The sequence below is a fragment of the Cervus canadensis genome, chromosome 20 (genome assembly GCF_019320065.1).
Source record: "Cervus canadensis isolate Bull #8, Minnesota chromosome 20, ASM1932006v1, whole genome shotgun sequence".
Lineage (NCBI taxonomy): Eukaryota > Metazoa > Chordata > Mammalia > Artiodactyla > Cervidae > Cervus > Cervus canadensis.
In genome coordinates this window covers 57,860,417-57,875,454 of record NC_057405.1, presented here as the reverse complement: position 1 = coordinate 57,875,454, position 15,038 = coordinate 57,860,417, and the positions used below count along the sequence as shown (strand labels likewise).

Sequence of the window (15,038 nt, the reverse complement as noted above, 5' to 3'; positions counted from 1 at the left end):
AGGCAAAGACAAATATCATGTGAGATCACTTACATATGGAGTCTAAAAGATTGTACAAATGACGTTATTTACAAAATGAACTCACAGACATAGAAAAGAAACTTATGGTTACCAAAGAGGAAGGGGTTTGGGCAGATAAACTGGCAGTATGGGATTAACACATGCACACTACTACATGTAAAAGAGATAAACAAGAACTTAGTGTATAGCATAGGGAACTATAAAAAATATCTTGTAACAAACTATAATGGAAAAGAATAAAAAACAGATATATACGTATATATGTATAACTGAATCACTTTGTTCAGTGAAAAAGCACAATGCAGTAAATCAACTAGATTTCAATTTTTAAAAATCCTGTATTTTAGATGCCAGTCCTTGATCTGAAATGGTGAAAAAAACTTTTGAAGTTCTTGATCTAGCTCAACAGATGCCATGTAAAAAAAAAAATCAAAAAGAAAAAAAACTGGTGATGCTTTTCTAGTCTTAATTCAAGAAAGTGAAATGTCCCCCTAAAAAGACTAACAAAAATGTGAGGACAGGAGGTAAACACCGAGATGGCAACTTTTAAAACAATGGCCTCCACAGTGAGGTGTGTTCATTTTAGCTTGTAAACAAGACAATCCATCGAGCTATCGGAAGAAAAGAGAATTTATATTTTTAACCTTAAAAATAATAATGGTTGACTAGTGGCCTTCATTTGCTCTAGAGTCAGGTTATGCGCTAAATAAACACCGTGTGAGGGATATCCTAAGAGAAGAGATACCTTTTTTTGTTTGAAGACGGATGAGACCTCACTTACTTGGCTGTACTCTGATGCTTCTCGCCATTGGTTGGATCAGTCAAAAACTGAGTTTCTTGTTTACATCCAAGCAAATCTCCAACTAGCGTAGTTGATGGAACAAAAGTTCATAGTCGTGAGGGTACTGATTGGATTTTAGGGTTGGGTTAGGAAAGACTTCAAGTTTAGATTTTTTTTTTTTTAATGCATATGCAGTCTTTTTCGGGGTTTGCATAGCAAAGCAGATCTCACAAAAGCAACTGATGTCCTATTATTTTAAAGGGTTAATGTTTGTAAGAAAATTAGAGGATAAATACAAATAGTTGAAAATAAGAGTTAAATAGAGCTTTTATGACCGAACCTTAACCACTTGATATAAGCATGGCTGCACTGGTAAATATTTTTGTGAGACTGGACATCAGATGGCGCTCATCCTCACTAAAAGGCTGAGCCGTGATAGGCAGTTTGAAACACAGCCCTGAGGCTAAGCAACTGCGCCTTTCGGTCACGTCTCTTGAATCTCGGGTGTTTTCACCTGTAAAGTGGGAGTGGGAACAGACCGGATGAACCTCCAACCCATGCTGTCTTTGATTCTTCGACTACAAAGGTGGCACTGACTAGCTGTTTCTACCACTGGCTGAAATCCTCACGATTTCAGGGTGAGAAAGCGTGACAGAAATAGTGTGCGGCACCGGCCGACTGCTTTCGGTGTTTCAGCCGCTCTCACTACGTGGGCGTCGGAACACAAACTCCTTAAACGCGTGGGGTCTCCATCTCCCTGGGGTGTCCAAACACAAGGTTACTTTCAGCGAAATCGACTTTCAAGGGGTAATGCACGGGTCCTACGAAGGATACCTATGCAAGCACGCTGGGAACGCCAGGGGACAGTAAAAACTCTTGCCGGGGTTCTAAGCGAAACGCTCGGAAACAACTTCCGCCCAGCGCGAATCCGTCCGGGAAGGCGCCGCCCCAGAGGTCACATGGGGCCTAGCAAGTCTTTCGCGAGGATGCCGTCGCCACGTCCTGTAGGTTGTTCCATCTGAGTCGAGGTGGGATCCTTTTCTATTGCAGGAACGAGAAAAGACCGGCCGCGCCCTGTATGGCAACCTGAGGGCAAAGTAAAAAGTTTCCTGTATCTGGCCAGTTTCTTCGATTGGCCAATACAGTCTGCTGAGAGAAAACCTTTCCTCAGTTTCCTCTCGGTTCCTCCATCCCCCCCTCCCAGAGGATTCCACTTGGTATCGCCGGCGCCCCGCCTTCGCACACCGCCCTCATGTGACGCCAGCGCGCTCCCGCTGGGGGAGCGGAGTCTCGGAGGCGGCGCTGCAGTGGACAGAGGGACGGACGCAGCCTAGGGTGTCCCAGCTTTCGCTCTAGCGCCAGCGCGGAGGACGCGATGTCTGGGCTCTCTCGCCCGCTGCTTTTGGCCGTCGGCTGCCTGGCCGCGCTCTGCGTAATCACCGCGGCTAGGAACACCACCCTGGCCCCGAACGTGACTACACCCTCGTCTCCACCGCCCACCACCACGACAGTCCCGGTGTCACCGACGACTCGCACGCCGTCGCCGGTCACCACTCCAGCACCAGGTGGGCGCCGGCCCAACGGGCTTTCTGCGCTCGCCCGCCCGCCAGTCGGGCCGAGCCGCCCTCTCTGTGTGTGGTGCGCGCGGGCCGGGGCGGGCCGCGGTCCGGCAACATGGCGGCCCGTCCGAGTCCGGCTGGGACCGGGCCGAGGTGGCCGCGGTTGCGGAGTGCCCTGGTTGGAAGGGTTGGTGGAGCCTCGGGGGCGCAGGGTTGTTTGCGACCACACAGTGTTCCGCGCCGAGGTGTTGTTTAAAAGCGCCTCGTAATCCCCAGCCTCACTCCGAAGAGAGGACGTGGCTTCCTTCTGCGGTGGCGGCAGTGAGGTTGATTGTGGGGCGAGGCGACCGCCTCCAAAGTTGGCGATGAGACCCAACTCCCTCTCCCCGAGGTTAGTCGTTTGTGTCCACTCGGGCAACACAGGTCGTCTTTTCGAAGGGAGGTTTCTCCCGAAGTTGGCGAAAGAAGGAAAGAGACGCTGGGAGACAAAAATACTCGCTGGTGTGTCAGTCCTGGGTCTGAAAAAATTAGTCGCTTGAGACTTAATTACATAGATTTTGCAGGGTATATCCGAAGTTTGAGCATTTAATTAATTAAAACTTTATACTCGGTGCTGTGTGCAAAGGAGGAAAAGTACCCGTTTGTGTACCCGGTGTTGCGCGTATATCTCTTAGTATTTTAGGCTACACTGGACGATAGGTGGTGAAACCTAGGAGCTGGATGGAGATAAAGTAATTCCACTAGAACCGTGTGTTTAGAGATTGTGAAGCTGACATTGGAACCCAGGTCTATCGATTTTTCAGAACCTTCTGTTAAGCTCTGACTCCATTTGGGGACTGGTTGAAACGTACGCTGAGTCTTGCAGCAGAAAAGTCAATGTCATGACAACACGCGCAACAGAGGGGGAGATAAATTTGAGTTAATAAAGTGAAGACCCTCCCCAGATATTTAAAACTTGGAGTCCAGTTTGATTGCTTATCCTAGATAATGCTGGGTAAGGTGTAACGTTGACCTAAGAATTGCTGCAGTCTAAGAATTTTTACTTTTTTCCCCCCAGGCCGATCTATTTGAAAATATCTTCTCTAGTTTTTGTGTTTTATATGGGTTTAAGTAAAATATATAATGAAAGATTTTAAACGTCTTTTAACGAGGAAAGTAAATTGCAGTACAATACTGGATATTCTAACCGCACTATTTCCAAGATGATAGAGCAGAATTTGTTTTGTGCTCTTTTGGTAGTTTCCTCCTAGAATATTTTTATTTTTTGGTAGGGGGTGTGTGTGTGTTTGAAGAGAGGTTTGGAGATACATTAATTGCATTTGTGTATTTTGAAATGAGTGCAAAGGAGATGATTAGTTTTTTCTGTTAAGTGGTGGGTGGATTAACTGCAGTCTGAAAGGCAGCAGTTTAGTTCATTGTAAGTAACACACTATGCTAACCAAACATTCATCACAAGCACAAAAGATTTTAAACAGCTAGCGTTTTTCAGGTGTATACAAACCCTCTGAACTTATTTCTACTTTGTGACTCTCTTCCTACCCAAAAAAAAGTACGATATTTGTTCCAATTTCTGATAAATATTGAAATGCAATTCCTCTTTGCAGAACTCTTTTTTTAGGCAGGGGGAAAGCAAATGAGAATATTTTTGGAGGCACCTAGCTTCTAGGAAAATGTGTAGAGCCCAGTTCTATACTCCAGACACTGAGTTGTATTTAGCCTTCTACGATGTTCTGTTTTAGAACTGTGTGGCTTAAATTATTGACAAAGACCATGCTAACTTGTTAAATTTTGTGAATATAGCCCCCTCCAGGTGAGTTGTCTCTTATCCTCTCATGGAAAACCCCGGAAAGCATGGATCATTTGTGAGTTCATGATCTCAGGTTTTTCAGAATAGACATCATCAGAGCTTGGGTTCAACCTATAATAAATCTTTATTACTATTAAAAATTCCAGTTCACATCTGATGTTTGGAGGTGGTGATTTCCCTGTATGTAGCCTTTTTTCCATTATTTTTCTTTTTTAGAAATGCCTCAAGAACCTGAGCATCTGAACCTTTTGCTGTGCACAAAGGGGTTGTTTAGATGGGACCATGAAGTACTGAGCATTACCACTAGCTTGAGCTTTGTCCCCCCTTCTCTTTGAGTTGCCTTCCGGTTTCATAAGTCTTTTATAATGATTGGAAAGAATTTTTGAGTAAACCACTTTATAGGTTTTTTTTTTTTTAATGTGTCTGGTTTAAAAACACATAAGATCTACCCTCTTAATAGCTTTTTTAAAGAATATTTTTATTCTTTATTTTTGACTCTGCGGGGTTGTCCTGGTTGCTAGGTGCCAGCTTTTCTTGTCCCTCCAGCGGAGTGCCTGCCCTCTCTTGGTGGAGTGGCTTCTCTCGTTTCAGAGCACAGACTCCAGGTGTGCCGTTTTGATGCAGGGCTTAGTTGCCCTGTGGTATGTGGGATCTTCCCTGGTCAGGGATGGAACCAGTAACCCCAGCATTGCAAAGCGGATTCCAAACCTCTGGACCAACAGGGAAGCCCTCTTAAGAGATTTTTAAGTGTACTATACCATAATAAACTATAAGCACAGATCTCCAGGAGCTTTCATCTTGTTTGAAACTTTGTACTCACTGAACAGTAAACCTCCTTTTTCCCTTTCCCAGCCCCTGACAACCACCATTTTACTTTCTGCTTCAGACTTTGACTATTTTAGATACTTTATGTAAGTAGAGTCTTTCAGTGTTTGTCCTTCTGTGACCGGATAATTTTATTCATCATAATGTCCTCAAGGTTCATCCATGTTTTAGTGTATAACAGGATTTCTTTTTTTTTTTTAATGGCTGAAGAATAATCTATTGTGTAGCACATTTTTATCCATTCATCTGTGAATGAGTTATAAAGTTTTACCATTTCTCTGAATAAGTAAGTTTGATAGTGTATGCAGTGCTTTTTGTTGTTTAACAAAGGTAAGTAGTACAAACTCGAAATTAGATACCGGTTGATTGATTTTATATGTTTTAACTCCCACCCCTAGATATCTGTGGAAGCCGAAACAGTTGTATTTCCTGTTTTGATGGTAATGCTACCTGCTTTTGGATAGAATGTAAAGGTAAGAATCTTTGGGTTTGCTTTAATTTTGAGAATGCTGTATTGTTTTGTTCTAACATTTTAAAAAATTGCTGCAAGGTATTCTTGAACATTTGGAAATGTAAAACATTTAGGATTTGCAAATCAAATACTTTCCCTTTAAAATATCAGTTGCTTAATACTGCCCCTAAAATCTTTTGTTGTCTCCCATGCTCCCCACCTTTAATTTCTTAGACTTGATAATTAAGGCTCAATAGCTTTAAAAGGAAGAGAAATTTTAGACCTTTGTGGTTAGGATAAGTGTACTAGTACACTAAAATTAGCCATGAAAGAAAGTTGTGGGATTTTCCCCTGAAAACTGTTGCCCTGAAAAAATGTTTGAACCATATTTATCTTCTGCAAATGTAAGATGGTTGAATTTTTTTCTTATTGGTAAAATAATCTCTCAGGTTTCCTTTCTATGTAAAGAAAAATCCAAAGCTACATGGTATTAAACTTTGTTGTTATTCATTGAAAAATTTAAGAGTTCTGGAAATTATATCACTATGTAAGAAAGTTTAAAAACCTCTTTTAAAAATAAGGAATTAGCCTAAGTTTGAATTGAATTAACTTTTTTGTTATATAAGGGTCACTTTTCTTTAGGTCATAAAATGGAATTTAAGAGTGCGCCCCTCTCCTCTTGTATGAGGATCAGCAAGTTGTGGAGATTGGATGCCTTACCATTGAATATGTTGAGGAAAACTTTATCTTACTCTTGCTACACATCTTCCCATCCAGGAAAGTGTAGAAGACTAAAGCAGAGGCCTGGAACAGAGCTGCTGCTCTGGGGCACCTCCCATGTTTACTAAGCCTGTATTAGTTTCTAAGCACCTCTCCCTACTGACTCATCCTCTTGTGAATTCTAGCAACCTTCGTTGTGCCACAGTTCTGAGGTCTGTGTGTTTCTGATTTATCTGTTCAGTATAGTCATGTGGATTTTGGAAGGATGTTTGGAGAGAGTGTAGTATGTTTAAAACAATGGGGAAAAGATAATAATGGAGTATTTGTGGACTTCTAGAGAGTTTGTACTTGAGTTCTATTTTTGGGAGGAACTCTGTAGCATAGTAACAAAGTCAGAGATAACGTAAGTGAGTAATTGATATTCTTTTTTTTTCCTCCATCCCACACCTCCCTCACTCCCCATAACAGGTAAAAGCTACTGTTCAGATAATTCAACAGTTAGTGATTGCAAGGTGGTGAACGCCACAGGATTCTGTTCTGGTAAGTGTTCACTTTGGTATCTGAGAAGAGGAGATGAGAAAATCATTGCCTCAGGAAACCTCTATATTTGGTTTGAAGCATTTCCATAATTCTATCTTGTAAGAAATTTTCATACTCATTGCTTTCAAGCTTGATTTAGTCGTTTGGTGGTACATCATGTGGAATGCTTTAAGTACAGATATCTCTCCTCTACTTTATTTTTCTTTAACCTCTTCCAGATACTCACTGAATTTTAGACCCTTTCTATTTGCATTTTACAGGCTTGAACAACATTGTTCTGTCACTTTCATTATTATGATACTGGTGATTATCACAGTCTACAGCTTAAGTTCGTACTGTGATTAAATGAATCCCTGCTTTATTCATCCATTTTCTGTATTTTAGTTTGAGAGACTTGATGGTTTAACCTTTCATCTTTGCCCAGGAAATAGTTAAAATTCCTGGATGAAAGCTGGTTTTTCTAACAAGATTATAAATTAATGGGAAAGTCAAATTCCTAATTTGGTATATAGATAATAATTAAATAGAATAAAAGATTTTTCTAGAGTAAATAACCTTTCATATCTACCTGTAACTAGTTTCAGTAGTCACTTCTCCTTCCCTTTCCTCACCCCAACTTGAACTTTCTAACTGAAATTCTCCTTAGTATGAGAGCAGTTATACCCTACATAGAGTCCATAATATGGTTTAGGTGATAAATAAATGAACAGTTTTAGTATTTAATGTAATTTTATGATAATATTGCTTAGAAATAAGAGTATAAAATTTTAAAATATGTTAAGGAAAAATTGAATAATTCTATTCATTTGGCCATAAAGGACACAAAACTCCAAATTAAAGTGGTTTGATTGATAGATTAATTAGGCTATCATGTAAAGGAGATCGGGGCTTGAGTGCAGTTAGCGGGCTAGAGTAGCATCTGCAATCATTAGAGAGCCAGGCTCTTTATATGTTTTTACTGTCATTCCTCCGAAGTGGCTTTGCCCTTATTCTCCAAGGTGAATGCTCATGTTCCAGCCATCAGAATGGTTTTTCTGCCAACAGGAAGAGGAAGGGAACGTGAGAGACCTGTATCTACCTTATAGATGCTTTCTAGCAGTTACACATGGCTGCCTAGCTGCAGGGGAGACTAAAAAATGTTTTTGCAGGGGAGGGTGTCACTAAGAATTGGTGCTGTTTCTAAAGAATGGAGGACCAGTATTGGGACAGAGCAACTATCTGTCTCCTAGGTGGTACTAAAATGAAAAAATAGTAAAAGTACTCAAATGACTGCAGGTTGGGAAACAGTGTTATAGATTATGATATTTTAGCAGTTTTGATTATGATATTTTAGACAGCTTTGACTTACATGTTTGTTTTTTAAATAGTGCCCACTGCCACACCAACGCCAACCAATTCTACAGGTAATACAAGATAATTGACTCTTTTCCTCCTCCTTTGAGGGTTTTTTAAACTTTTGTTGATGAGTAACTTTAGTAATTAATATCTAAAAATCATTAGTTTAATTTTTAAAATGAGTAGACATACTTAGTCTTGGACTGGAATAATTACATTAATGTGTACTGTTGGGGACAGCGACACATAATGATAGTGTTTCACGTTCATTGAATCTGAACAGATTTGTTGTAGTTTTGTACATTGAGTCTGAAAACTGCACTTTGTGGATTTTGTGGAACTCTTAAGGAAATACAGAAGCCTAAAGGAAATTAATTCTTGTCATCCGTAGGTACACCAAAATGTCTTCAGTTCTTCAGAACTAACTAAATATATTTATATATATAGATTCCTAATAAATACACTTACTAGGAAATTGGTTAATGTGCCCATGCACATTTGAATTGCCTTCTTACTGCACACATAGTTGTATGCACTTTACCCATCTACTCTTAGTTGAATAGGTCATCTTTCATTCTCCGTGCAGTGAATATCTTCCAGGAAAATACTTGCTGTCATCTCTGGTAGGATTGATTGAAACAGCATTCTGGGTGAGAGGATATGATTATCTTAAGGCTCTTAATACTGATTGCTTTCCAGAAACCAGGAAGTTTTTAAACCACACCTTCAAAAGCATTCCCCGGTGGCTCAACTGGTAAAGAATACGCCTGCAATGCGGGAGACCTGGGTTCGAGCCCTGGGTTGAGAAGATCCCTGGAGAAGGGAACAGCTACCCACTCCAGTATTCTGGCCTGGAGAATTCCATGGACTGTATAGTCCATGGGGTTACAAAGGAGTCGAACATGACTGAGTGACTTTCACTTCACTTCAACAGCATTAAATATTATCTCCTTGTATAAATTTTTACCGGTTTAATAGAGTAAATAAAAACGTCTACTCCAGGACAAGTACTGGGTGTTAGAAGATAGGGATATAGGAACAGAAGTAAGACAGTATTTTGTCTCTTGTAGGAACTATGAAAGGTCAGGAAGCACAGTGTGTTGGGGGGTTTGTAGGAAGGTGTGTGTGTTGATGTGTGGTGACAACTTCCTGGGGATGTTGACAGACTGAGTCTTGAAGTTACCTGGTAAAATAAGAGGGGAACTTCCCAAGTAGAGCAGGGCAGACAGCACATGTGAAGGAGAGGTGACAGAGTGTAATATAATACAGGCAGGGAATTGCATTTGGAGGATCCAGGAACAAGATGAGAACAAGTAAAGCACGACAGTCAACAGGTCAAGAGCCAGACTGAGAAGTGCCATTGTATGCCTTGCTGGTATGTTTGAAGCATGTAGATCATATGATGAGATTTGCATTATAATAACTTATTCTGTGTAGAGAGGCTTTTGGAAAGAGGCAAGATTGAACACCAGTGGGGTATTCTGTTGTGGTAATTCTAGAGAACTATTTTAAAAAATGAGGGCAACTTCTACAAGTTTCTAAAAATTAAACCTCATAGCTCTGTCTTCATTGATTATGTAGTGGGCTTCTAGTGCTTCAGAGATTGAAACCAGTGCAAGTTAAAAAATAATTTTTTTGCCATGTTCAGAGGGTGAATAGTGAGAAACAAATGGCAAATTTGCGAATTTTTTCTGCCAGTGTTGTCAGACAAAATCAGTAATAGTATTTTAGTATTGTACAGGATTTGGTACATGTTTAATTTATAAAGTATATTTTTTTGTGGTTTCACAGAAGGTACAAGCAAGGAAAACTTTGAACGGGATTATGAGTTAAAATAACCATACCCTCTAATCTAGGAAATCTGTATAAGAATCTGTCCTATCAGAGAGGAGATCAAATATTTCGCTGTGAGATGTACATAGCTTGGAGAAATGAAAGATGACCTAACTGTCTGACCAAGAGTGGGACCACAGTGCTTACAATGAAAGAGAAAGGAGTATAAATAAGTGTGAACACATCACAGTGTTTACTAATGTTTATTGGTAGTATTGATACTGTCTGAAGTCTCTTTTAACATAGTGCTGTAGTTCCTAAAATGTATTTACATTCAAATTTATTCTTCTCATGAGTGTGCATTTCTTTAGAGACACTAGCAGATAATTATTTGAACTCATGCGCTACAGTAGAGGAGAGCTTACCCTTGGGTTCTTAACATCATTTAGATGAGGGAAATTAGGGCCTCAGGGCACCTGTTCTTATAAATAAAATTTTTTGGAACACAGCCATGTGGATTCATCTGCTTGTTGTCTTTGCCTGCTTGTGTATTACACAGTGCACAAAGTCTAAAATGTTTATTGTCTGCCTCGTTAAGAAAAGTTTGCCAAACCCCTGAAATGAAGAACATAAATCTTGGTATCTACTTTAAGAAATACTGAATTGTATCTGTTTCTTACCATGACTTACTAAGTTAATGGTTTTTGTCTTAGAAGCAAGATTATTGAGAAAGAAGCAATAGTTCCCTCACCTAAATTTTGCCCACTTGTGTGTCTTTTTGCAAACTGTATCCAGGTGTATATATAAATTTTTATACTTATATATGTACATAGATGTTAACATAGATACAACTTTATGATTGCTTAATGTTTTAGAATACATTTCAAAGCTGATGTTCTGAATATGTAGATATGTTAGTAAACCATTAACTGAGATTTGACCTTTATTCTGTTAAAAAAACAAAAAACTGGAAGCATGTTGAAACGGTAGTTATGTTTTTAGAAGATAGATGCTAGATAATTGAGAAATTTAAGTTTTTAATACATTTCATTCGCATTCCAGCTAAAACCACAACTCTGCCTTCCACTACTACAACTTCCACCACAGCTACTACATCAGGTAATTGTGGTTTTTAAAACTAACAGTGAGATGGGATGTGTGTGCAGTGTTAGCTTTTGCTATTTATTATCACTTGGCAATTTTATTCTTAAATAGTTAGGAACTGAAATTCGCCTCTTAGATTTGGAAGACCAAGGTAGTAGGCTGTTAAAGCAATAAAGATAGGTTTGCTGAGAGTCCTCTAATACATTTTAAAATTGTAATCACATTTGGCGTGACATGTTATAATTAAACGGTAATGGTTTTCCAAAACCCTTTAGTACAATCTGTAGGTAAAATCTAATTTCTTATAACTTAAAAATTAAATACTGATTACTGTTAGAGATTGGTTGTGTGCTGTATTAGACCGTGTCAATTTGAAGATGATATAGCCATCCTTTTTACTTTTAGGTCTAAAAAGCCGAGATAACTACCAAATGTACACCTCATTCATATTTCTTACCATTTCTTATAATTCCTTTATAACTTTTGATAGTATGTGTGAAAATAAAGTTTATTAACTAGTGTTTTTACATGTTATTAACTAAGTCATATTTAAGTTATGCCACAGGACACTGTAGATACACAGGTTAGGAACCCTTCCCCCCAGCCATATTTATAATACTGAAAATTTTGATTCTGTGAATTTTTTTGGCTTTATTAAGGTTATTTTTGTAATTTGAAAACCTGTAATCAAATTTTCATTAACCTTTTATAAATTTAGAAAAATGCAAAGTATGAATTTTAAACACAAATAGTAATATTTACTCTAGCAATTTAAGCTATGTAGTCTGAAGAAACTGCAAATTTTAAAAGTGCTTGATATGTTCACAGGGCGTACTGTGCCAAGAGAATAAATTTTCATTTTCATATTTGAAATTATGTTAGCACCATTGGCAACTTGATGTTGTTGGATAGAATGAAGAATGGGATTGATAAGTGGTTGTCTTCCTCAATTAGGAAGCTGTTGACATAAGAGGAAATACTTTATAGAAACACATGGCAAAAAAGAGGCTCAGATGAGTCTTGAAATTATCACAGAGGATCACGAGACTTACTAAGTATTTTACTAAGTATTGTTATTTCTGTTATCTCATTTAACCAGGTACAACTAATACCACTTTAACTCCAACTACACAACCTATGCGGAAGTCTACCTTTGACGCAGCCAGTTTCATTGGAGGAATTGTCCTTGTCTTGGGTGTGCAGGCTGTAATTTTCTTTCTCTATAAATTCTGCAAATCTAAAGAACGAAACTACCACACTCTGTAAAGAGACCCACTAAGTTAACGAGGACTGGCGTGTAACTCACTGAAACCAAAATATTATCTTTCAAGATGTCCCACATGGAAGACGCTATTCTAGGATCTTTAATTTTTCAAAGGATGCATATAGGAGCATCACCCTTGAAGAAAAATCAGTTAAATCATTTTGCTCAATGGGAATATTTAAAATATGCTGCATGAATCCTTGTGGCTGTCTTCTTTTATTTTGAATGGCTGCTGCTGTGGGATTATGTTCTCTCTTCTTGACATGCCAAATGTAACTGTAAGTGATGGAAAACATTGTCCTGCGCAGACAACCTCATGACTCTTTTGGCAATTTAAATGTAGTCATTTTAAGCCTGAAAGTTGCATTATTTTCATCCTAACTCAGGATGTAGTTTAGTGACCAGAATTGAGAAGAATGTGCCAAATGAGCATCAATCAGGTGGATTTTTGGCTATCATTTCAAAAGTGGAATAAATTTATAAATTTAGTATCCTTAGAGTAAAATTTTGTGCTTGATAACAGTTATTTTTTCTACATTAGAAAAAAGATGCCACACAGGGAATTACATTCCAGATTTAAAGAAATGAGAGGATACAAAACATGAAAAGTATAGCAGGTTATTGTTCATACTTGTAAAGCACCTTATATCATTGAGAAAGAACAGTGCCTTAAAAGACAGACTGAAAGGTAGACTGTAAACTTTTAAAATGTTGGTGATTTGTTCTTTTACGTTAATGAAGGGAAAAGTTGGTCTGAGGATGTAACTGTTGATGTGAGCAGTAGTAAACCTGCTTTTAGATACCACACTGTTAGTATTTAATTGAAAACTTACCTACTTTATTTCAAGCCTGAGTAACTTAAATGATGTTCTACAGAGTCGAAAGCCTTCATCTATTGGACCTCCCACCATTTTTGTTATGGCTGTTAAAAAGTGTAAAGTTGATTTAATTATGTTTTCCTTTGTACTTCAAAAAGGTATCCTAACACTGTTGTACCTTAAAAGGATTTCCACTGAGCTTTCTTGAAAAGTAACTTCTGTAAGGCAAGGAAGAAATAAGTTGTTTTAGAATCATTTACTAACTCTTTAAATGAGACAGTCATTTTAAGTTTTGAGATAGCAAATGTGAGCAGTATAATTGCAGAAAAAATTTTAGTTGATCAGATGACTAAATTTTTATTGATAATTGCCCTGGATAAACAGATTGAACTTTTTGTTTCTCTTCTCCCAGCGTTTCTTCTTAAGTTTTGATTCCTGTTGTAGGAAAAGCATGTGTACTTTTATTTTTTAGTTTCCTCATGAAGCACTAGTTTTTTTCAGGTTGAGGGATATTTCTTCCCTGCCTTTGACGCGTTGGATTAGTTCAGGGGCTTAAATCAGTTTAAAATGAACTTTTGCTTTTCTAGGTCATTAAGATGTTTTGTTTTAGTTTCTTTAGCCTGTAGTGGCCGATTTTAGTACTGGTTTTCAATATTTTATAGTAAAAGACAAGTTGCTTTGGTCCATTTCATAAGCCAGAATTCCTTATATTTAGATAATTAAAGGTTCTTAAAATGAAGATTTACTGTTTCTTTGTTACTTGCTGGTACAGCTAAAGTTTGTTTTACTTGCACATTTGTACATATACCTAATGTTTTCAAGTGCCTTAATTGTTTAAAATCTCTGGCTTCAAAGGTTTTTGGGAAAAGGTAGGCTTACCTCACATTTTTGTGTTTCCCTCAGTAGTGATATTCTAGGTACCTCACAAAAATTTTTATTATGGTGCCATAGCTGTTAGCTTTTAGTGATTGCTTTAAGATACAAAATTGAGTTGAAAATACACAATTTCCATTCTCCCAAAGGGGTAAAAATTAGCTACAGTGGTGTAATTGTCATTTACTTAGATACAAATACTTGCCACACATTAATGTTAATGCTATAGCTATTTCTGTGAAAATGTAGCTGATGAAGCCTCTCATCTTCTGTAGTTTTGAATACTGCTCTAACAGAATCATAATATGGAATTAGATTTTACAAGAAGAGCTCTTACAGTGAACTCACAGCCTTTTCCCCTCTTTAGCAGTTTAGTATCTTGAGCCATTAATGATTTGGGTTGTTTTTTTTTTTAATCCAGAAGGTATATAGAAACATTTTCAGATTTTTCACAGGATTTGTTCATGCAGATTGTAATTCTGTTAAAATCCTGTACCTTACCTTACAGATAATTGTTGCACAGGCAGACACTGCTGTATTTAGAAATTTCTATTTCAGTTCATTAAAAACTGCAAAACCAATCTGTATCATGTACCAAACCAATCTAAAATAAATCTACATGTTTATTGGGTTAATCTGCTTTTTTTTTTTTATTAACTAAAGTGTGCGTTTATATTTTGACTATGAAATTTAATGCTATGAGTTTACCTCAGTGTTGGAAATGGCTTGTCTACTCAGTGTTTCCTGCTCCTCAAGACCAGCAGATAGTGGCTAAGGGATGTCTTTATCAGTGGAGAACGGAGCCTTAGAAAGGATAGTTGGAGGGAGGACTTGATTTGCCTTGCTACTGACAAAAAAAGTTGATCTTCCTCAAATAGAAATCATCTACTTATGTGCTAGTTTACCAAGTATTTATGAGAATACCATCTGTTGTTAGATATCTGAAAGCTTGTTTGTGACTTTCTGCCTTATTCAGATTGCATGTAAAGTAAAATTGGGTTTCTGTTCAGAGTCTTTGGTATAAATATTTAGTACCAAGCCACATGCTGGTATGTGAAATTTGATTCTGTAGGTCCATGTTTTGGGCAAAATTACATTCTATATGAAATTGCAGAACTTGGACTAAAAAGAGAGAATAAATACTCTTCTATCAGCCTTAAAGCCCAG

At 38.0% G+C, this 15,038-nt stretch overlaps 1 protein-coding gene across 1 annotated transcript; it reads left to right on the top strand.

Moving 5' to 3' along the window:
- The first annotated feature begins 2,063 nt into the window (after window positions 1-2,063).
- On the top strand, window positions 2,064-14,506 carry CD164 (CD164 molecule). Its single transcript, XM_043439159.1, has 6 exons — window positions 2,064-2,367; window positions 5,392-5,466; window positions 6,633-6,704; window positions 8,072-8,107; window positions 10,875-10,931; window positions 12,016-14,506. Exons 1-6 carry the CDS (start codon window positions 2,178-2,180, stop codon window positions 12,180-12,182), a joined length of 597 nt encoding a protein of 198 aa, XP_043295094.1. The 5' UTR covers window positions 2,064-2,177; the 3' UTR covers window positions 12,183-14,506.
- Window positions 14,507-15,038: the final 532 nt, after the last annotated feature.